Source organism: Micromys minutus (assembly GCF_963924665.1).
Source record: "Micromys minutus genome assembly, chromosome: 12".
Classification (NCBI taxonomy): Eukaryota; Metazoa; Chordata; class Mammalia; order Rodentia; family Muridae; genus Micromys; species Micromys minutus.
Genome location: NC_137981.1, coordinates 57387281 through 57411999, shown reverse-complemented (window position 1 = coordinate 57411999; position 24719 = coordinate 57387281). Strand labels below are relative to the sequence as shown.

General features: G+C 48.9%; 1 protein-coding gene across 1 annotated transcript; it reads right to left on the bottom strand.

Annotated features, from left to right (window-relative positions):
* Positions 1–926: 926 nt before the first annotated feature.
* Positions 927–17538, bottom strand: LOC308428268 (uncharacterized protein C13orf42; the record flags this gene model as incomplete). The annotated part of the gene is made up of 4 exons (XM_080926683.1): positions 927–1101; positions 1773–2007; positions 5590–5737; positions 17140–17538. 4 exons carry the CDS (start codon positions 17536–17538, stop codon positions 927–929), a joined length of 957 nt encoding a protein of 318 aa, XP_080782809.1.
* Positions 17539–24719: the final 7181 nt, after the last annotated feature.

Here is a 24719-nt window from a genome sequence, read left to right as displayed (position 1 = left end):
AAGCAGGAAGGTCAAAGTGGAGGGTCTTCTTTGACCAATGGCTCTTCACCTTATTTAGCGTAACTCTACGGCCAAACAGACTGTTTGCTGGACCATATGGAAAGCACACACTGAAAGTGGAACAGTGAGTCAGCCAGTGGCCGAAACACAGAATTCTTTCTAGAGAGAAAGGACATCACGCTTCAGCTCCCTATGACCGGGAGATGCAGAGCCTGTGGTGAGCCAATTTCGTGGATACAGCTTTATGTGTGTAAGAATTAAAAAGGGGAGTTAGAGGATGCCCACCTACCTCCACCACCTTGAGTCAGCTGTCTTTATGGAGAAATGAGACAATCAGGCTTGGGTCGACAGTGTGATCACAAGGCAAGCCCGGATACAACCTTTCTCTCCCTATCGAAAGGATATTGGCCTCATTTTTAGCCTAGCAGCAGAAACCTCTTTGGAAATCCTGAGAAGACCTGGCACAGAGCAGGTGCTTCCTTGACTGTGTTTTGCATGAAAGGGGGACCTCGGGACTTCACCAATAGGCTTCTGGGACATAGTCTTGGGAACTTTGGGCCAGAACTCCAGGTTGGCTCCTTTTCAGTTCTGAACACACATGTGCAGCCATCTGCACAATCTGTGTGCGGTAGACCAGGGAAGATGGCAGGGACGCCCATGCAAGTCTCCGGCGTCTCTGCTTTGCAACACCAGGAGCCAGGTTCTGCTTTCTCCTGGCCACTCCTGTGGGAAGCACAGGTTCTGACTCCCCCAGGACATGTTCCCCTGGGAAACTCAGCTTCTTTTGGCACTGGCTGGTCTCCTATTGAGGAGCGTGTTGAGGAGTTTGGTTGTGTTACAGCTTTGTAATCTCATTTTTCACTCTACCGAGCATTTCACACTTTCCTGAAAGCAGACCTCCTGGTATAGACCCAGGCTAAGTCAAATCAGGGCACTGTCCGCTCCCAGAGTCTTTCTCGAACCAGCCACTCCCCTTTGGGATTCTCTGTGAGGTAGTGTCTCTCCTTCAGAGACACCGGGGACTCCTGTGTAAAGAATTCTTCCTCCCATTCCATGTTTTCTTTGGAGAAGCTGCGAAGGATCTGTCTGGAGCTCCCCAAGCTGCAAGGGAGGGAAAGAAAAACGTCAAGTTCAATCTGACCACTGCTTAAGGAGAGGGACACCCAAATTATCACCATTCCTGCAGAGAACATCATGCTGGCCCCCCACCCCCCCTAGCCCCCACCCCTCCACCCCCATCCTGTGACATGACCTAGTGGTTGTCCTGCATGAGGTACGGAGAACGTGAAACTTGGTCACGAGAAATAGTCTTGGGAGAGAAGGATGTGTCATCAGAGAGGCCATAGGGCTCAGTGGCATTTGTCCTCACAGGGGCCAGCCAGGCCAGCATGAAGTCCTGCTCTGCAGAGCAGAGGTTGGCCACTATCTTCCAAGGCAACAATGTCTCCGTGCAATGCTGCCTCCTGTTTGGTTCTCTGCTTTGTACAGCCCAAGCTATATTAGAGATAGATGTCCAGAAGGTGCAAGCAGTGGGCAGAGAGGACGGGGAAGTAAGGGTGAAAGCAAGCTCCACAGACAGCTGCAGAGTACAGCCTGGGAGAAAGCATCTTACCACGCGCCACGCCCTGCGCTCCGCCCCGCGCCCCGCCCCTGACCTTTACCCTTTAAAATCAACAACTTTAGCACTTGGGATAAGGGACCAACACACTGTAAGAAGCATCCACCTCTGAGGTCCGGGATGTTTGAGATTGTTGCTCATTCCAAGCACTTACTCTTTTTTGTGGGCTTTGGGCTTAAATTTCAAGGTGCTGAGCGCCCCTTCCACAGCCTTGGGCAAGTAAATGGGGTGTCTCTCAAGTCTCCTCTGGGTGCCAGCGGCCCTCTGCTCGGTGCTCCTCCGAAACCGACTATCCGCGGTGGCATGGGCAGCAATGGCCTCGGAATGTCTGCGCGGTGCCCGCAGGATCCAGTTGGAATGCAAGCTGTGCTCCCGTGAGCTGGTAGCCACTGGAAGAGAGAAGCGAGTGACCTGGGCAGGTGGCCTCTGTCAGAGGATCAGAAAGTGAAGGAGAGCATGAACAGGAAGGGAATCCACGGCAAAGGAAGGTGGAGTTCACTACGGGGAGTTCTGCAGGAGGCTGCAGGGGCCGGGGGTCGGAGTGATTGGGACTGAGCCCAGATCTGTACTCTTTGACTCGTAAAGGTGCTACAATGTATTGTATATTGTTCAAAGAGATCCTATTTTTGTTAGAAGGGAAGTATAAATACAAATTGAGTTGTATTTTGAATTGTTGAAAGCCCTTTGTGAAGGTCACACGCCCCCAAAATGTTAACAGTGGTAGTGACTCACAGATGGTAATTGTTTTATAGTTTCTTTTTAAAAGTAGTTTTTCGTTTTAATTGTGTACATGTGGGTGTGGGTGTGGGTGCTCTCAGAGGCAGAAGTCGGTGCTGAATCCTGAAGCTAAAGTTATGGGGGCCCAGCGTGGGTGCTGGGGACTGAATTCTGGTCCTCTGTGGAAGCAATGTGAGCTCCGAACCATGGCCATGGCTCCTACACCTTTTATCTCTTTACACTCAGTATGCTGTCTGGTTAATTTGATTGACAGTGAAAATAGATTATTGGTGATATTTCGGGAGAAACACTGCATCAGAGGACAACCTTCACGAGTTAGTTGTCTCTAGGATTTAATTCCATTTTTCAGGCTCAGACACTAAGCACCCTCACAGGCTGCCTTATGGCTCATTCCTCCCAACTGCGGCTCTCCCTCCGAATTCCAACACTTCTTTCAGGCTGGTGTGGATTCCCCAGCAACAGTGGTGAATAAATGGCCACCAGAAGGTCACGTGTGCCTGGAAGACTCTGGAGTCCCCACCCAAAACTTAGAAAGGAGTAAACAGTTGTTAGAGACTCTGAGTGTCAAACCACAGAGTCAGGAGCCAGGAGTCCTCACCTGTGGCGGGTGGGCTTTCTGGAGATGGAGCTGTTGTCTGGGTTTGCCCTGCTCTTTATCGTTAACCCCTGACCCACACTACTGTTCATAACCTCAATAAAACCTCATTGGTTCACCAGTTTGGACACTGGTGTAAAAGTTCCTTTGGTCTGTCGTGGGTTATCTGTCTATGCCCTAGACACTGGGATAAGCAGACATTTGTCTCATGCCTCCCAGGACAAGTCTGTTACACAACACTGTGTGACACAACCTTCTCTTTGCTCCTTTTGAGACAAGGTCTCACTGTGGAGTCTTGGCTGGTCTGGAACTCACTGTGGGAACCCACAGAGATGCCTTTGCCTCTCTGCCTCTCTGCCTCTCTCTCCCTTTCCCTCCCTCTCCCTCTCTCCCTCTCCCCCCCCCCCTCTCTCTCTGCCTTTCTGCCTTCCTCTGCCTCTCATGTGCTGGGATTAAAGACATTCACCTCTGTGCCTGGAATGCAGTCTTTCTTATGATTACGGGGCTATGTGTTTCATTTTGTTTGGGGTGGGGCTAATGTAGCCCAGGCTAGCCTTGAACTCTCTTTGCAGTCAAGAATATCCTTAGACTTCTGAGCTTCCTCTGAAGTGCTGGAATTCTATGTATCATAACTATATGCCTGGTTGCTCTAGTGCTGGGAATGGACATCAGGACTCTGTGAGCACCAGGCAAGCCCTCTTCCAACTAAACTACATTCCTAGCCTTCCACACATGGCCCAACATTCATGACACAGCCATCATGTTCATTACAACCATGAGGATGTCCTTGGGTCTTCAGGACTCTATGACATCCCTTCCTGAGTTTCAGTGAGATTCCAGGTCACTGCCATGGGGACAGGAGCAGCATGGGAGGCATGTAGAGTGACCCACGGTGGCTCTGCCTTTGCAGTCACAGGAGCCATCATGGAAATGCAGTGCCTGACTCAGCAGGCAACAGGATAGATTGAGCCTGCCTTGCGGTGAGCATTATATCATATAACACTCAAGAATTACCTGATATTTCACCAACCGACATCAACATGCTGCCCAAGAGTTATCGACTCTGAATAAAGCCACTGGTAAGCTCCACAGTTGGGGGAGGGGAGACACAGACTAAGATGTTAGCAATTCTGAAACGTGGACTCAGCTCATAAGCGTTGCGACCTCTACCTTTCCAGGACAGCATTTTGGTTCGAAATGGATGTGAGGAATGTTATGGGCTCAAGATCCCCAAGATCAAGTTTTTAGCATAAAGGGGGTATGTTTGCCCCAGAGGGACAGGGGGGCAGGGAATACAGGACAAAACTACAGGAGACAGAGGAGATAGAGGGATAGAAGAGGAAGGGAACAAGGGAGAGGGGGTAGGGATACTTTGTCCCCCAGAGCGGTTCTGGATAGAAAGGAGACAAACATGCTGCGTAGGAAAATGGCAGTTTATAAAGGTAAAGGGGAAAACCCCGTATTAGGATGAGGAATTTGATTCTGATGAGAAATATAATTAGGTGATGGTGGCTGGCTTTAGGAATGTAGTCTAATGGTTTTTAACAGGACAGAGGGAATCAGGGAGAAGGGCAAGACCTGCCAGAACCATGTTTGCTGTGCTCAAGGTGGCCAGAGTCCCTTCAGTGAAGTCTTACCCCACCCCTCCTCCCTCTCTGGGACGCTCTGGGTCTGGGCGGGCACCCTCACCCCTGTTCTGCCTAAGGCTCCACCCGAGGTAGCTTAAGAAGGCTCAGGGCTGAGTTCAAAGAACTTGCCTGTTTCTTTCTTTGTAAAGGGTCCATTCATCAAACATTCTTCTATGGCTTGTGAGGCCTTGCTTTGGCTTTGTTGCTTGTGTGTTTTTGTTAGTGTGCCTTCTTCAATGTCTTCCCCCTCCCCGCTTTGGAAGAGAGGGTCTCTCACTCCCCTGCAGCTCAGTGGTTCAGCTGGCCTGGCGGGTCGGCAAACCCAGGGATCCTCCAGCCTCTGCCTCCTGAACGCTGGGATCATAGGCTCACTAGACTCACGCCATCACACAAATATGGCTGCTGGGAATGGAACTGTGGGGAATGGAACTCTGTGCCTCAAGCTTTTGAGGCAAGCACTTTATGGACTGAGAGATGAATTTGGGCCCCAAGAGATGGAATTTTGAAACAGAATCTCCTTATGTAGCCCAGGCTGGCCTCCAATAGCCCAGGCTGGCCTCCAAACTCTCGTCTGTCCTCCTTGTTCCCATTGCTAGGGTTATCGGTGGCACCATCATCCCCAGCTCCGCCATCTTAGCCATTCTGAATGCACCATTAGGTAGCATTAAGAATGTTCACATTTCAGATCTCTTTTTCGCATCTTGAAAAACAGAAGCGTTCCCCCCGTAAGTCCATTGATTGCCTCTCTCTTTCATATTTTCTCTTGTTTTCCCTCATGGAGTCTTAGGGAAGTCCCTCCATGATAGCTGTAGTAAATGAGCCACAAATATAGGCTGGGCATTGGCAGCAAGGGTGACCAAGACAAGGTAGAGGGACCAAGCCTGACATGCCAGGGAAGGAGTTCTTTTTGGTCAGGAAGGTGTGGTCCACGGTGCCATCCCAGGAGCCCACCCACAGCCCCGCCTCCCCTCACCACTGCCCCGCTGCCCCCCCCTCCTCTCCGCGCTCACCATCGAAGTCCACGTCTTCGTTCTGCGGGTCGGCCTCAGCAGTTCTCGGCCGTTTCTCTGTCTCTAGCTCGGCAATGATGGAGTCGAAGAAGGCAATGGCCTCCGCCACATCAGTGCTGAACTGAGAGTATTTCTTCGAGGCCGCTTTCTGTGACAGACGGATGGGGCATGGGTAAGAAAGCTGCCTGGGAGCTTCCTGAGTGTCCTCACGGACAAAAATCCAGAGACACCGAGAAAAGTAACATCCCTAAAACTAAATGTTCATGGGGCTTTGTATCTGTGAGGTTTCTGAGGGAAATTTGATGCCCAAGATATAGATTTAACCATGGTACTCACTGCTGGACAATCGGAGTTTGTTTTAAAGAATGGACTAGTAAGTACCCACAGGAAAGAATAGAATCTTGACATTTGCTGAAAAGTAGATGGGACTGGAAGCCATTGTGTTTGGTGAAATAAATCAGATGTTGCAAGGCAAATGCCTCATGTAATCATTCATACGTGGACGTTAGAAGACTTGATCTCTGGAAGCAAAGAGTAAACAGTGGTCGGTAGGGAGGGGGAAGGGAGGCGAGGGGGAGAGACACAAAGGGCTAACGCAGGCCAGAGTAGTTGGACATGAGAAGTTCTAGCATTCCCCACCATGGCAGTGGGCTGTCTCACAATCTCTTATGTTACATAGAGAACCAGAAGAGGGGCTCAAAGATATTCAACAGAAAGCGTAAGTAGTTAAGAAGGTGACGGGGTCATTACACACTGCACACCGTCACACTCTGCCACATAAATACGTGTGACTATTACATGTCAATTAGAGAAATGTAAAGGCACAGTTGTCTGAGAGTCTTGTGGAAGGAAAATCAATGGCCAATGCAGGATTTCTCATCTCAAAGGGGATCGTGAAAGGAAAGACAGTAACATCTATTTCTTTCCCGGTTACAGTTTGTCGTCAGACACTAGAGAAAATAATTCGCCGTGTCTCGCCTTCATAGCAGCTGTCAAACTGCTTTACAGGGAGAAGGTGGCGCGCAAACCCTGAGAGGCGCCTGCCCTGTGGAAGCCGGGATGCTGTGGTAGGCTCTACATTGAACTCCAAGTGAGAGGGGCAGGATCGGCTCACGAACTGAGGAATACCCCATGAAGAATTCCAGAGAAACAGGTATTTGTTAATGGGGACTGTTGCATGAAGCATGGAATCCCGGATCTGGGAGGCTCCGGGGGTGGTATGTGCGCATGCGTTAACCATGAACGCATGGGGTAGAATGTGGGGCGGGCGGCATCTCTGGGCGCGTATTGCGGTGGACATATTGTATGACTGGGAAACACTAACCACGTCATCTCTTTCTTACTTTTTATTTTTTGGGATTGCAAAGGGCTTCTTACAGGAAAATCTGCTGAAGGTCCACAGTCCACACCTAAATACTTTCTCTTAAAAGCGGAAGATTATCCTCAGGTACTTATCCAGCCCTCTCCAAAAGAGCAGCTAACTTGGGAGCAAAGGGGGAGGGGGGCTCAAAGCCCACTGACTTTGAAGAGAGAAATCCTCCCAAAGGCTGAGCAGCCTGTGTGTCTGGCAGTGGAAAGCCGGAAGAGCGGACGATGGGGACGAGGGAGGACTGCAGGAAGCAGAGATGCCAATGCTCAGTCAAAGGGCACCGAGGACTGGGAGTGGACTCCAGACTCTTTCAGGATCCGTTGTAGGCACAGCGTTGACTGAGCCACGTTCCTTATTTTCCTTTGTTATTCTTCCACGCTCCTGACTTAGAACAGTGTGTACCAGGGGATAACGGAAGGAGACTCTGCCAGATGCAGCTCCCTTGGCCTTGGACTTCCCAGCTTCCCAAACTGTAAGAATTAATCTATCTGCCTCACAAATTACGCAGTATCAGATTATCTGTTACAGCAACTGAAACTGAGACAACGAGTTTTGTATTTTGGTGGTGCTGCTGTTTTTAAGTATTACATTCCCAGCATTTTAAGAACAATGCTGTGTTGTCTTCTGGTGGGAAATCTGTAGCTTTTAACCTTTGCTCCAGTGTATGAAATATGGTTTTTCCCCTCTACCTTTCCACCAGTTCTGTTGTCCTGGTGTATCTTTCCCATCATTTTCTAAAGCTCTAAATTCGGTGTTTAACTGTGCATGGTAAACTGTGGAAGTTCATAGATTGTTCCCTCAGGCTCCTCAGTCCCTGGCTGCCTTTGATTTAGTCGCTGGCACCCTGTTCCCCGCTTCCCAGGGCTCTGCTGCCTCTCTTTGCTAACTCTTCTTGCTAACCTGGCTTGGATCATTTCTCATCTGCCATTCTGTCTTCACCTGTGCTGACACCTTCCTTGGCTGTGTGACGTCTGCTAGTGACCCACTGCCATGGTTGGGTCTCTGTCACTATGAGAAAACATCACTAAAAGCAACTCGGAGAGGAAAAGGTTTATTTCATCGTACAGCTTTCGGCCCATCATGAGACCGATGTCAAGGTGAGAACCAGAGGCAGGAACTGAAGCAGAGACCGTGGAGGGGTGCTCTTACTGGCTTGATGTCATGGCTTGCCCACCCTGCTTTCTTACAGAGTGGGGGTGGGAGAAGCACAGTCCAGGACCACCACCCACAGTGAGGCAGGGTCTCCCACATCAATAGTCAGTCAGGAAAATACCCATGGGCTTGCCCATGGGCCAGTCTGGTGGGTCGTTTTTCCTCAATTGTAGTTCTTTTCCCAAAAAAACTCTAGCTTGTGTCAAGTTGACATGAAATCTAGTCAGCACAATTGATCCCTTGTCAACTTGACACATAAACACATCACTATTCAACTATGGCATTTCTCTGTTATTTTTCTTAAGATCTCATTGAGACATTACTGTTAATATCTGTCAGTATCTCTCTCTCTCTCTCTCTCTCTCTCTCTATATATATATATATATATATATATATATATATATATATATATATTCCAACTTTTAAGAGTCCCACACACTTTATAAATTTTAAACATTAAAAATATAGCCTCTTTAAAATACCCAGTCTTTCTCAAAGTTTCTCTAAAATATAGTCTCTCTAAAATTCTCAAAAGCTCTTTAAAATATCCAGTCTCTCTAAAACTCTAAAATTTCTGTAAAACTCTAAAATTTCTTTTAACTATGAATTCCTGTAAAATCAAAACACAAGCTAAATGATTTCCATTCCAAGAAGGAAGAACTGGAACACAGTCACAGTGCGAACAGCACAGAAGCAAACGCAGTGCCCAGTGTCTGGGATTTATTCACTATCCCCTGGGCTCCCCGGGCTCAGATGGCCGCTCTTCTCTGGCTTGGCCACGCACCACACACTGTGTGCTTGTGTCCTAGGCTGCAGTTCCCTGCATGTCACACCTGAGGCTGCCCCTCAGTGGTCACCCCACAGTCTTGGCGTGTCACTACAACTGGCTGCACTCTCTCTAGTAGCCTGGGATCTTTCCAGGACCTTTGACCCTGTCACATGATAGTAAGCCTTAACGTCTCACCATGACCCGTCTCACCATGACCTCTTCAGACCTGGGGCTCCGATCACAACTGCGGCTACATCTCCTCGGGCCAAGCTGTTCTCCCTGACCCCCTTCATGCCTTCAAATCCAGAACTACCAGAGGGATTTTTATATACCCCAAGTTCAGCCACCAGCATAGATACAGCAGTGGCCCCCTGTCCCACAGCTTCTGAGTGCTGGTCTGTGTCACCCACACTGCTCTCAGCTTTATCCTTCACATTCCCATGACAGTTCATTAAGCTCTGAACACCCCATGACTTTTCTAGCCCAGTGTCCCAAAGCCCTTCCACAGTTCTCCTGAAAACCTCGTTGGGCCCGTCATGGCAACTGCCTACTCTCTTGTACCAGCTTCTGTCTTAGTTAGGGTTTCTAATGCTGCAATAAAACACCATGGCCAAAAGCAAGTTGGAGAGGAAAGGGTTGATTGCATCTTATAGCTACAGTCAGCAAAGTCAGGACAGGAACCTAGGGCAAGAATTGTAGGCAGGCACTGAGGCAGACACCATGGGAGAACTGCTGTTTACTGGCCTGCTCCTCCTGTCTTGCTCAGCCTGCTTTGTTATACACTGCAGGGCCACCAGCTGTGTCCAGGGTGTCACCTGCAGTGGCCTGGGCCCTACCACACTAATCAGGAAAATGCCCACAGACTTGCCCATGAGCCAATCTGGTGGAGCAACTTTTCTCAGACAATGTTCTGTCTTTCCAAATAACTCTAGCTTGAGTAAAGTAGACATAAAGTGAGTTAACAACCTCCCCAAGCCCCTCTTCAGGGCATATCTATGTCTTTTCCAGTCTGGTCATTGGTCTTGTTGGAAAAGCTTCTGTCATTTTGCTGGAATTCTCCACCAGGTACTGTATGCTTTCCACGTTTCCCGCTTGGACTCTTAAATGTCAACAGTTGCTTAAAAGCAATTTCCTTCAGTGGGTCCCAGCATCTGTCTCTCTGAGTCTTATCTGGTAAGGGCTTCATTTCTTGACCCTGCTTTCCTTCCCCTTGAATGACATGCTGCCAAAATCTATATAGTCAGTGTTATCCATGGTACTGAAGGTTTTAATATCTGAAAACTGTCTTTGCCTTACTAGGTAGGTCTTCTGTCTGGCCTTTTGTCAGTCTTAGGCAGTCTGAGGATGCTTTTGTTTCTGTGGTTACCATGCATGCAAGGAGTGTGTGTGTGTGTGTGTGTGTGTGTGTGTGTGTGTGTGTAAATCTTGAAACACCATGTTTAAAGTGGAGGCTAATTAGTTTCCAAACAGCATCCTTCTCTTCAGCATAGGTACACTGTGGCTGTCTTTTGGCAGAGTTCCACTACTGTCCACTACTTAGATACTTGTTTGCATGGTGGTGGGAGACAGGGGGATAGCCAGCATGTATGACCAATCCCAGTCTTAGGCAGTTCACTGTGTTTGGGAATGTGAGCTTCTCAGGGGCTTTGCCCTCCTCAGCATCTGTAGTCTTGGGCTCAATAGTCCTCACAAACTTCCCTGCTTCCCTCTCTGGGAAACTTCAGGCTTCAGGGGATGAGGAAAAACAGTGTAGCCTGGCTTCAGGACCCTCCCTCGGTAGCTGGTCTCTCCCGTCTCCGCCTGCACCAAAGGGACACTGACTCGGGGTCTGCCCGACTTTTGTGACATTATGACAATAGGGAGCTCCCCAGGTCTGTGGCCTTCTGAGCCCCACCCACCCCCGGTTCATGCTTTGCCAACAGCTCTGGGTCTCCACAGTGAGGCTCTCTGCATCTCTAGAGCAGCGCAGCTAACCTGCTGAGGCAGGAGAGGAAGAAGGGACATGGTGAAGACATGGCAGGGCAAAGAGCCCTCATCCAGTCAGACCGAGTCTGTTGCAGTGAATATTAAATGGATGGCTTATCCTCTATCAGTCCCGCGGTCTCTGCAGGTGCTGTTCTAGCCCAGCTCACACATGCAGTCCCCACACCACTAGGCACTCCAGGCCGCCTCTAAAAACTCAGGTGTGGTTCACCGCCCCTGTCGTTTCTGGATCCAGGTGGACTTAATTGGCGTTAGGTAGATATGAATATTAAGAATTCTACAGGTCATTTATCTCATATAAAAGGGAAGTTTGTATCTTTACCCATTAGATGTAGTCTTACTGTGTAGAGGGTTTGTGGATTGAGAATTTAATATATACCTGCTTGAAAAGCTACCGGGCTTTGGAGTTTTTTGTGCCGGGTGGAGGAAAGAAAACGCCAGGCGGTCGTATCCACCTGGGACAGAAACAATAGGGGCGGCGGAGTGAACCACAGCCGGGCGATAAAGGATAAGCCATCCTTTAATATTTACCGCAACTCGAGTCCTCTTTCCAGCTAAGATGCATGATTTCAACACAATTAACATTTGCCACAAAGGCTGAAGACATAAGGTTAATATTCTTCATGTATATACACTTTATGCTCAGGTAACAATCTGTTAGGCTTAGGGCCTCAATGCCTTTCCCCAAATATTGTCTGAAATTAAAAAAAAAAAAAAAAAAAAAAAAAAAAAAAAAAAAACTTTGCCATAAATGTGCCCTACTTTCTTGCTTTGTGAGGACTTTGACAATTGTAATCTTCTCTTGGGCCCCAAGAAACCCAACGAGCTCACTTGGGCTTCTCAGCCACTTACTCTTAAAGAGTTACTTCAAACCTCACCAAAGCCTGAGACATGAATTTTGTAAGAGCCCCAAACTCACACCTCCTGGGATTCTTCTCTAAGAAACTCACCCATTCCTGGCTGTATCTGACTTTTTTCTGAGTGTTTTGTCTTTTCTCAGGCCTGATGCTTAGACCTACATGAAAATATTGTGAATAAACCCCAACTGTGCTTAAACTGACCAGTCCTGAAATTCTATCAAAGCTAAGATCTGGTTTGGCCTGAGGTCTTGGCCTAAAAACTGTAGGAAACTAGTCAAGCTGTTGGGAATGACCGCAGGGAGCTGGGCCACCTGCCTCCCCTCCTGTCCCCAGTAACTCCAAAGCTTACTGCAAGTGGCATCTAATTCTCGGATGGGGTTTTACTTTGTCTGATTTCACAGGACCTCAGGTATTTGGTGCTGCCAAGGGAGGGTCCTAACTGGTTGCATATTTGGGTTACTGTTGTAAACGGTTAAGGGCGGGGAGCAGTGGGCCCTGCTTGGCATCTCAGTACTCTACTCGGGAAGAAGAGGCAGAGGAATGTGAGCTTATGGCACTCTACTTAAAAATATAAAATGAAATATTAAAAATGTGGAGTTGGGACATAGCTCAATGGTAGAGTATTCGCCTAGAACAAATGGAGCCCGGGGTTAAGTTTCCAGTATGATCAAAACATGAGCTAATCAACTAATTGATTCATTCAATTAATTAAAATGGAAATGTTATTCTATATCCTGAGCATTTTTCAAATCAATATTGTATTTGTTTCGTTTTCATTTCCATTTTATCTCTTCCACACTGGACATCTGGGTTCCATATGACGTTAGCAAAATAACTTGCTGTGTCTTGTTGTACACGACCGTTTCAGAGCATCCCCAACCAAACCACTCGCCTTGAATGCAGTTGGGGTCCTGTGTCCTGAACCTTGCCCCACCCGAGGCCTTTCACAATAACTCTCTCTGGTGTGAATTTGCTGTCACCTGGTGATCAGCCACTTTCATACGCCACAGTTAATACTTAAAAAACCGCAACAACACTCATGGTTCCACCAAATTGGAACCCTTGCTTAAGAGAGAGACTGTTTCCATGACAACCTCTTCTTGTGTACCATATCCTTCCATTAGACTTTGCCTGTCTCCCCGTCATTTCTCTCTGGAAATATGAGCAAACATGTAGAGACCCCACACGGTGGTATAAGCATGTAATTCTGATGTCCAGGAGGCCGAAACAGCGGGAGGTTGGTGAGTTAAAGGCTGGCTTGGGCTACATAGTGAACTGTGTTTTATTAAGAAAAATACAAGAGCAAAAAACAAAACTGAGCATCCATTAAGATGTCCAGGCATGTAAAGGCACTTGTACACAGACATCATGCTCTCACACACATGATAACGATAATAAGTACCTTTTATATTTTTGAGTGTTTTGCCTGCATGTGTGTGTGTGTACTGTGTATGTGAGTTGTCTTTAGAGGCCAAAAGAAAGCACTGGACCCTGGCACTGTAGATGGCTGTGAGCCCCAAAACAGGTGCTGGGAATCCAACCTGAGTCCTCAGGAACAGCTGCTGGTGCTCTTAACCACTGAGAATGGGATAGGGGGGTTGTGGAGGGGAAATCTGGAAGGGGATAATATTTGAAATGTAAATGAAGAAAATATCCAATTAAAAAAAGGAAAAATAAAAAGCAAAAGAGGTGGTCTGCCAGATAAGATGGTTTGTTACCAACATGCTGTGTGAGCATGAGATACTTCAAGCGTGAGCTCAGAATTCCGGGCAGAGCCCATTGCTTTCTCTCTACCCTAACCATGCAGAAAGACCTGCCGTAAGGTAGCCTGATTTCTTTTGAGGACTGATTACCCTCGAGACTCTCTGGTCCCTTTGCCATCTGCCCTTTTCCGGCCACTGGGGAGGAGAGTCATCCTCTAAGGGTATCTATCCCAGAGAACAGCAGACTCTCACTTGCTTTCAGGGGTCCCTAAGGTTATTATCACCCAAGGGTCCACATCCCTGCTGCTTCATTAAGCAGGAGGCTTGGATTACTTTTCCTGTGTGGAATCTATTGTGTTTTTCCAAACCAAGCCCTGTTGCATTTCCTGCGCAGTCCCTGACTCCCTGAAGGCAATTACCAGTGCTTCCTGCACCTCCTACCAGCCGGCCGCCCTGTCACCTGCCCTAGTGGTACCTGGGCTGTTTCCTTTCTTCTAGGCTCTTAGAATTATCTGTAGGAGGTAATTATCTGTAGGAGGTCCAAGTCCTGCCAAATGAATTTCCCTTGTAAACATGGGGTGGGGGCGGGGAGCAGATGCTCTGCCAAGGGCAAAGGAAACCTCCATGAGCCCCTCTTGTTCTTTCACATCTGTCTGTGCCAACCCACCCCAGCACAGCCCCAGCCCATTGGTCAGAGTCAGCTCCTGTGGTCCCTCCTCTTTGAAGTCCTCACACTGATTGCCACAGCAGAACTAGTTGGGCTTCTCCACACTAAGGCTCTCCCCGGTGTGTACGGTGTGTACCGAGACACACGGGCTGCTGCTCCACACTAAGTCCACACCTCTTCCGTGAGATGCTCTTTGCCAGTCACATGGGGCATAGGACACCGTCTATCAAACATGATTCAATCAAAGAACTTTAAGATAAGTTTTGAGAGCTCTCACTACGGCCTCTTGCCTTCTGCTGTTTTCCCAAACATTGTTTCTTTGTTCCTTTTCTTCCTTTGTTTTAGACAGGGGCTCATCATATGCCTCTGCCTGGCCCGAAACTCATGGAAATCTGCCTGACTCAGCCAAACACCCAGCTCCAATATACACCTATTCTCCTTTACACCACAGCATTTAAAGAGAGAGGGTGTCTGAGTCGGGATTTCTACTCCTGCATAAACATCATGACCAAGAAGCAAGTTGGGGAGGAAAGGGTTTATTCAGCTTACACTTCCACATCGCTGTTCATCACCAGAGGAAGTCAGGACTGGAACTCAAGCAGGTCAGGAAGCAGGAGCTGATGCAGAGGCCATGGAGGGATGCTGCTTACTGGCTTGCTTCCCCTGACTTGCTCAGCCTGCTTTCTTATAGAACCCAAGGCCAACAGCCCAGGGATGGCACCACCCACAATGGGCTGGGCCAGGGATGGCTCCACCCACAATGGGCTGGGCCAGGGATGGCTCCACCCACAATGGGCTGGGCCCTCCCCCCTTGATCATTAATTGAGAAAATGCCTTACAGCTGGATCTCATGGAGGCATTTCCTCAACTGAGGCTCCTTTCTCTGTGATAACACCAGCTTGTGTCAAGGTGACACAAAACCAACCAGTACTGTCGCCTTCCATAGCGCTGGGCACAACATCTTCAACGTGGGACTGTTGAGAGACAGCACACGCTTCCACCTATTTTAGAGAGCAGAAGAAACAGCAATAGGAGCCTAAATCCTGACCCTGGGCAGTACTGTGGCATTTCAGGAGGGAAGAGGCCTCTGGTAACCACTGTGCCAGTCCTGGAGCCTGACTGCATCCTCTCACAGCCGAGCTTTCTGTAGGCAGAAGGTAAAGGAGGTCTGTGGCTGCTCGTTGGAAGTGCCTGGCACTTCTGAGGTCAAGAAAAAAATACTGGTGTGGCAGGAGGGACTGGGTACCAGCACCTGTTGGGTGGCACCACTCCTCATGGGCGTGACATCACCATTTCGCCACTAAACCAGACCCCATGAAGTCAAAAGAATGAAGCTCAAATTCTGGCCTATTCACCTTCAGCATCCTTAAAATATTCTGGCTTGATTGTGTAAAGGAGCCCTTAAAAAACAGTCCAAAGAACAAAAGTTACCCATAGAAAATAGGCTTAAACCCTGGCCCCAGGGGAGGAGAGAAAGAAGAGAAGGGGGAGGAGGAGAGGGAAGGGGGGGGAAGAGCTTGCTTCCACAGAAGAAGTTTCACACATTCCAACAGCCCCTCATAGCTACAACAGCACACACACATTTCAATCGACTTCAATTTCATCTTTTCTACAAGATTGTAGCTCCGGGCAAGGGGAGAGAATCCCAGAATTTTCTACCTCCAGTTCTGATCAGACTACAAATAAATCCGTTTTCCTTTACCGATCTCTGTCCCCACACATCTTTTTAAATTCGGGGAAACTGCAGGGTAGTTTATGAGTGAAGGCGCCAGATAACCTGGGGAGGGCATACGTGGTGGGGGGGTCGTGTTCACTACAGCTCTCCGCTGGGCTAGAGCTCTTCATGCCCACCCCCATCCTCAGCACCTGAGAAGCCAGCGGGACTTAACAGGGAGGGCTCCTCCTGCAGGAAGATGCAGAGCTGTCCTCAGAAAGCCACTAAGCAAGGCCCCAAATCCCAAGAGTCAAGCTGGAAGGGAGCCCAGAGCCTTGCAGCCCCTTCGTCACGTCACGGTGCCTGTTCCAAGGGAAGAAGCTGGCTCAAACCCCATAACCAACTGGCACAGGCCTCAGCATCTTGACCCCAGACTCAGAGGCTCTCCCCATAAGGTGCTCACCACTTACACACATTTACAGTTAAAATGATTACTTAACCCGCTTCCTTGTGGTATTAAAGTGCAAACGGTTGAAACCTGTTGAGTGAAGCCAAGTCCTAGAGATTTGAAGACAGGCCAATCAGCCATTCAACATTAATGGGCCTTGTCGAGCCTGCAGGCTACTCTGGGGAGAGAACGGGGCCTGCTCCGGACACTTGGTCTAGCCATCAGCATGGTTGTTAGAGGTGTGCAACAGACAACTCTCAAGCCACAAGAACTGTAAATAAGCAACGAAGCAGGAAGTGGTGCCACAGTGACGGTGACAAGCTAGCACGGTGGCACGGGCTTCCAGCCCCGGCATTCAGGGGACCCAGCTGGGAAGACTGTAAGTTCAGGGCCATCCTCAGATACAGAGAGATCCAGTTTTAGAAATAAAATAAGATGAGACATGCTAAGGACATGAACCGGCAGATAGGGGTAGGTTTCTAAACCTCAGTTTACCCTTCTGAGACACAGAAGATCTGGCCTATTTGAATGCTATAAAAGAAAGAGAAAGGCAGTGTCTGCAAAATCCTGCGGTCCACATCAACTGTGAGGCAAACACACAACGTTCCTTTCCTGATGTCACACTCGTGTCTGGCTGGAGGCCTTTCAGATGTGAGGACAGCAATCATTCGAAGAACAATCATTCTTGGGGAGATTCGGCATTGTTCCCAAAAAGCCAATTCTATCCAATCAGGCACTAAGCGATATGGTCAGATGCAGGTTCAAAATCTCCTGGCACCGAAGCCCTCTCCCTTCTTTCCTGCTCTAGATCTGGTCCCCAACCTCCTAGACACCAAAAAGCAGCTCCCCGGGATCCCTGAAAGCCAGACCCACTAAGTGGTGCCCACCGGAGAGCAGGGGCTCTGAGAAGAACCACAGCTTGCAGCCAGCAGGCTCCAAAGTTACCTTGCCTTCTCCTGGGGTCTTCTGCACGGCTCCTTTGGAGGACTTGGAAGAGGTGGACCCAGATCCCTGTTCTCTCCGGGGCCTCAGGTCACCCAGGCTGCTGAGATACTTCTTGCGCAGGGCTAGCAGCTCCTGGAGGTACTGCAGGCAGTCCTGGGTGCGCGAGTACATCCAGGCGCGGTCCTCCTGCTGCAGGTACTGAAGACTGGTGTCCATGCTGTGGGTGCTTCGGTACTTCCTCAGGGGCTCGCCGGGCCTCTCAAAGTGGTCCGCAACCACGTACATGGAGGTGCTGCGGATCAGCCTGACCGTAGGGCTGGTTCCCGTGTAGTAGGGGCCTTCGGCCGCCGCCTTCCTCTGTGGGCCGTGGTGGAGGATTGAGTGGATCTTTCTGAACATGGTGCTCGGTTTCCCACCGTGGGAACGGTCGGCCGCCAGCACCAGCGTTACTTGATCCAGCAGCAGGCAGAGGAGCCCATATGCGCCACTGGCCTCCCAGGAGGCTCGGCTCTCACAGTCCCAGCGAGGAAGCGCTGTGTCAGGCAAGCGACCTGCACCTCTCTCATGGAGGGACACTTACATGGGACAGCTAAGATGACATGCAGAGACCCCCCTCTAGGAGACAGTGCCCAGGCAGGCCTTTCTAAACACTTGCAAATTTATCCAATGCTTTTCCATGGAGAGGTTCAGATGGGGTGGGGGGCGGAGGCGATGCTTTGCCGGCTCAATCATTACGTTTCCTTTGCGTTTTCCGTTCCCAAGAGTGCTCTGGTCCCATTTGGCTTGTCTTTGCGGTGTTTTTACAGTTCTGCCTAAGTTGAGCTGGCCCTGGTGCTGAATTCTGTAGCTCCGAAATAAAATCTTACTCTGCTATACCCTCAACCAAAACCCGGGTATGGCTCTGGGTGAGATCCAGCTCCCCTCATAGGCCAGGGTGGACACAACAAGGGCCCTTGGCAGGAGCTGGCAGATGCCCTGATAAACCGGGCTCTGAGCAGGCATCCGAGCGTCCTGGAGGAGACTGGCCCTGTGTAAGAGGACCTCTGGGTGGTCACCTGATAGCAGAGGGCCGAAGGATTCAGGTATCTGGATCACGACTTTTAGCACAAATGCGTCAGTGAGTGGATGAGTGATCACATACACGGGGAGACTAGAGTCTCAGAATAGCACAAATCAAACACATTACTTTTCAAGAGCACCCCCAGACCTCTCCCCACCCCCACCCCACTCTCACCCTCACCCCCACACCCCCACCTCCGTTTTCAAAGTTCCATTCGGAACTTTACTGCCACATTCCTTTCTTGCTACAGTTGGTTTTCATCCAGGCTCGGAGCTAAGAGCTGAATTCTGAATGTTTGAAATGCAGGTATTTTGGGGGTACAGGCTGGGATATTAGAGGAGACATGGGTCAGGTGATATGTGTAAGGCATTGTTGAATGTACCACACTTTCCTCTGGCTGTTTGCTGGATTTGCTTTATTTTTGAGATAGAACGCATTTGTGACTTTATCAGATACAAAGGAAAACAGAACAGCTGCAAACCCCATGTTCCACGCAAAAGTCACTGAGACACATCTCTCTTCTGCTCCTGTCCCTGCCTTCACTGGGGTACAGTGTGGAGGAGCCCACGGAGGCCAAGAGCAGCGGCCTCCTCAGAAGTGCCGGTGACTGCAGGCCCTGCTTATGCCTCCTGGAAACGTGTGGAGAGAGTTTTAAAAACAGTGTTTCTTTTCTAGAATGTCACCTGTTGCTTTGCCTCTTGCTCACAAAGGGCATAAAACTATTGTCCACTTTTCTCCAATGGACTCTTCTCCAAGGGCAGGCTTAGGAAGAACGGCTGGCTCTTGCACTGAAGCCTGACGACGTGAGGTCACTAAGATTAACTCCCACATGCATCTTATGGTATGCACACTCATACACACATGCACACACATACACACACACACATACACATGCACACACAGGCATGTTTAAGCATGTTCATAAACACACAGAGACAGAGGCACACACACAGGCATGTTCAAGCATGCTCATGCACACACACAGAGACACACACAGTGACACATTCAAATTTGTTTGTGCATATACATAAACACAGAGAGACACACAAACACATACTATGGATATACAAAGACAGACGGATTCAGACAGACATTTAAATGCATGCATACACACATTTAAGTAAATGTAATAACTATTTTAAGGATAAAAAGGGAGTGGAACATTGAGAAAAAGTAGAGGTGGCTGTCCATCTACAGAACACTTCAGACCACAGACAAAGCCTCAACAATAGACACAAACCAATAGGAGGCTTGCATTATCTCCTGTGCCTGCCCCGCCCCCAAAGGCGTGTCTCTAACCTCCAGGGTGTCTTCTCTGCAGGACGAAGGAAGAGCGTTCAGGTGAATGATTTCTCAGCCTTGAGCTGCTCAGCTTTTCTGATGGTCTCAGCTGGAAGAAACAATGTGACTCACCCTGTGGTTTTACAAAATGTATTTTGAAAACTACCGAAATGCCTTCAAACCTCAAGTCTGGCCCTCCAGGCTCCATCTTCTTTTGTCCTGAAGAGCTCTGGGCATGCAAAGGGAAAATTCAGCACCTCTCTCCTCCCAAACCCAGCTGCCGTGTTCTAGCTGGGCCTGGCTCTGCACTCCAACAGACGTGATGCTTGTGGCAGTGTCTGAGCCTTGAGACTTGAACAGAGAACCCACCTAACGTTAGTCTGTGTGATAAGCTTTGCCTTATTTCAGAATATGTTCTTACAATGATCACAGTGGAATTCCCATCTGCCCCAGCAGCAGATCTCAACAGTGATGTCAAGGGACCAACAGGTAGCATGAACAGAACAGGGTGGCTAAGGCCCTCCTCCTCTAAGTGGGCTTCATCTTACACAGCCGCTCACAGCCTAGTGGGCCAAGAAGAGTGGTAGGAATTATGTGGACACTCAGATTGTGGCTACTTACCAGCTTAAGGTAATTATCTAAACTTGTGGAGCTTTAAATTCTTCTGCAAAAATTGATCATCTGCTCATTCCACGGTGCTCAGCATACTACTCTGTCATCAAAAGCACACACTCCTTTAGCCCGGGGTGGTAGCGCACATCTTTAATCCCAGTACTTGGGAGGCAGAAGCAGGCCTATCTCTGAGTCTGAGGCCAGCCTGGTCCACAAAGTGAGTCCAGAATAGCCAGAGCTACACAGAGAAACCTGGTCTCAAACAGAGATGAAAAGCGTGTGCGTGCGCGCACACACACACACACACACACACACCTATTCCGTGTGGTTCTTGGAATGTTTAAATCACTTGTGCTAGTCAATACTCCAGTGTCATTTCTGCTGCCATGACACCCCAACAAAAGGCAGCTTAGGAGAGAAACAGCCTATTTTAGATCATGGTTCCTGGTTCCCATCCATCACAGCGGGCAAGTCAAGGTAGGAACTTCAAACAGTGGGTCACATCACACCCACGGCTGAGAGCAGAGGGGAATGGATAACTTCCTCTGCTCACCCACTGAGCAGGACCCCACACTAAGGAATGGTGCTGTCCGCTTTCAGGCTGGATCTTCCCATGCCTATTAGAACAATCAAGACATTCCCCGGTGGACAACCTCATCTAGGTAACCCCGCAGTCAGATGCTCTGACAGTTAGAACTAACCATCACGGTCAGTATGTCATTAATATGACGAGACAACGCAGGGAAAATCTTCCTTTGGCTCACAGGCACTAAGGTCCTGAGGTGAGAACAGACATCCAGGCAGCGGGATGCGTGGAAAGGAAGCTGTTCACTCCAAAGCAGGCAGGAAGCAAAGGGAGACAGTAGTTCGGTGGACAAGACACTAGTCAAAGGCCCCCAGTTCTTTGCTCTGTCCAGTTTGACCTACCTCTTAATCTTGCTGCCTTCTCAAAATGCCATCAAATTATAAAACTCTCGGTGCATCAATTCACCTATGACATCATAACCCTGTGACCTCACAACCTTCCTAAGCCACTGCAGTGAGAACTAAGCCTTCCACACAGGAGCCTTTTGAGAGCGGCAGAATAACATCCCACTGTGTACCAAAAGCAGTTTCTTTTCCTGTTCACTGGTCAGCAGATATTTGGGCTGTTTCTACTCCCTGGTTGATGTGACAGTAGGCAGAGTCACATGAAAACTATAGTTAATAATACTGTGTTTTATTAGCATGCCCCCAACAAAGATCTAAGGTTTGTGTGCTCTTGCCTAGAAAGAAGGGATAGTCCTATTGGATTATAGGAATGTTAGAAGTGTGTTTGTTCCAAATATACCCAATAAAAAGCAAGCAAAAAGCAACAACATGAGATAAGGCAGAGAGAGCACTAACTGTCCCATTCTGTCCATCAAAAGTAGCAACATGATAGCATCAAATATCACCATGAAAAACCATTTCCCTCCCTGCCTGACAGCTGTCAAGCTCATTTCCCAGGCAAATGCTTTGGGTTCAGTCAAATCCAAGAGACCTGTTGTGCTGTGATATTTATAAAGGCCCCCACTCTTAGACAGGCCCCTCAACCATCAGATGAGATAGTGCCAGGCTCCCCCACTCCCGTGAGAAGGGTCTGTTTCCCACATGCCAGTTGGTCGCCCTGTCTGGAGCTGCCAGCTGCTCATAGGCCACCTGCCCTACACCTTTCCCTTTCTGGCAGGATTCCAGTAAGCACCTCACCCTCTTCCCTACAACCTGGTACACAGCCGCCATTGTGGGATAGCCTGGAACCACAGGGGGATGCCATCCCAACTCTTTCACTAGCCGGTACCTGCACTTCCTAAACAGAAGGCTGACCTTGAAAGCAACAACAAAGTGCCAAATGCTTTTGTTCCTGGTAGCAAGTCTGGGAATCCCTGTCACCCTGGTCCCGATTCCCACAGGTAAAGAAAACGTCAGAGGCGAGCCGTTGAGGGGCCAAAGGAAGACTGTGGAGGAAGAAGGGGACAGTGAGAGAAGGAAGTGATCAAATTCCTCTTCTGAATAGTTAATGAAGGGTAAGATTACAGCGTTCGACAACATGGATCCTGTGTCGAGGTGGTCCATTTGCACAGCTTACTGGAACATTCCACTTTCTGGTTGTGCTGAATGGTAAAGAACTCTCCTTATGGATGGCTTTCCCGGCCCAGAGGTCAGTGCTGCATTTGACCAAGTAACATGAAAATCATCTTTATCCAATAAAACCTGCCCCCAGAACAGAGCATGTACAAGCCTCCCTGGGCACCTCCACAGTGACTGAAAGCAAGGCAGTAGGTAGCTTAATCATCCTGCTTCCCGATGTGCTTGGAGCCCCCTGGAACGCACTAACAAACACCTTTAAATGGGATAAAATAACTTAAGTAAAAGCAGATGCCAGCCCAGGACCATCCCTTGCAGAGCATTTCTGAGCAGTTACCAGCAGGTCTGGAAGCCTAGAACCACAGCTCTGCAAAGCTGCTGCTCTGGCAGTCTGGAGCCTCAGCTCTCAAAAGCAGCTGCAAAGATGTCCTTCCAGAGTGCCACCGAGTGTGAAGAGGCCTGCAGCTGCTGGAAGAGTCCTGGTGGCTTGCCGGAGCGGAGCGAGCTCTTTGCCAAGGGCAGAGACCTCAGTGTGGGCAGCCTATGATGAGTCTGTCCCCTGGTAACACCGTTAGAGTTTGATGGGAGATGTGGGGGCATAGGGGAAGGGAGGGTGTGTGTGTGTGTGTGTGTGTGTGTGTGAGAGAGAGAGAGAGAGAGAGAGAGAGAGAGAGAGAGAGAGAATGTGTTCAGACACCTTGAAGCTGTAGCTACAATGTGAGCCTTCTGCAGTGGGTAGTAGGACTCACATTTAATCTCCAGAAGAGCAGAACAGCATACTGAGTCATCTCTCCAGCCCCCACACTATTCTTCTCATGATTGATCTCTAAGCCACTTATATTTGACTTTGAGTAAAGTATATCCTCAGTCATTTAATTTTGTTGTAAAATGAATTAGCTGAGATTAATGATAAAACTGAATATATTATTCAAAGTCAGTTTATAAATCATCGGAGGAATGGGTGACATTTCCACAAAATGTAAAAAGGATATGAGTAATTAGGAGTTGGTTATGTAATGCTTGGAAAGACAAGATTTAGGGACCCTGCCTCATTTGTGTTTCCAAGCGGTTCACTACACCATCTCATCAGAACTGCCAGAGAAAGATGGATTCTTTGGATTACACTCATAGTATCTACCGTCCACAGCAGAATGACGGGGAGAGGGGTGTGTCTTTCCAACCTGCAGGCTCAATGCTGAACCTGATGGCTTGCGGTGCTGGGGTAAGGCAGTGTCTCCCACTCCTTGTTTCCCTTTCCTAATTAGGGTGATGATAATCCAGGATCGATAAATGCCTCTCTCTATGAGGACTCCCAGAAGCCCACGTTTCTTCTGGTTTACTGTTCTCCAGAACCGTGGGCTTATTGCTATGGTCTACACTCCTAACAGTGGCTCAAAAATGAAGTGTACTTGTTTTAGTCAGGAGGCAGGGGGTTGGCCACCTCCTGCCAATCAGAACTCCCCCACACGGTGTCCTGGCACTGAGAAATCGCCTCTTTGGGGTACAGGTTTGCATCCAGTTCGGCCTCTGTGGACCGTTGATAAACAGTCTTGTAAACTGCTGAGCTCTGGAATGGAGGTGGGAACATATCAGAAAACTCTAGTGCATGGCTTGACCTCATGCATGGCTTTGGAAAAGAGAAAGGGAAAAAAAAAAAAACAGAGCAAGAGGAGATGTTTCTGTTCTGGACCAGGAGAAGGCTGTGGAGGAAAAACCTATACTCTAGGTTTTCACAAGAAGGCGCCAATATCCTTTATCTTCCTGGGCAAAAACCTCATCCAAGGTGTCTCCTTCTACAACCTTCAAGGATACGGGGAGAGGGGCAGCTTCCCCCACCTCAGGCTGTTTCATACCAGCAGGCCTTGCACGGTAAGGTCTTGGCTGCTTCTGCGGCTCAGTGTGTCCGGGCAACTGGCATATGCTCGTGGAAGGATGAGTTCCAGCTCCTCTCCCCGGGCCACAGGGATGAGTCATGATGGGGGCAAGAATGAAACTGCACAGATAAGCACTCAAGGTAGAAGGAAAGCAGCCACAGCCATGGGTGTGTGCTAAGGAGCAGTGGCCATGTTTCCAATCACGGTGACCTGACATCTAGCTTCCTCCTGCTTCTCCATGGCATCAATATGAAGAACACTTCAAAAAGTGGGGCTTACCTGCCACAGGGAACCACAGCAGAAGACAGCACCTGCTTCAAGTCACTTCCCCGAGAATGTCCTGTGCCCTATGGCCCCAAGCACGAGGCAAAGCCTCAAGTCAGAGAGCAAAGCTGTGTGAAGCAGGAAGCTTTAGTCAATGACACCTGAACAACCTTGGACAGGACTGTTTGCTGTGAATTAAGACTTCTTCGCTAAACCTGGTGAATTACTCTCTTCACAGGTAAGGTTGACCATAACTGAATGCTCACTGAGTGACCATTCCCTCCTGGAGCATGGGGGAGGCCCCAAAACTTAGGATGCTTATGAAACTTAGGAGACTGGGGAACCCCATGAAAATGATGAGACTGGGAAACTCAGATGGCTAC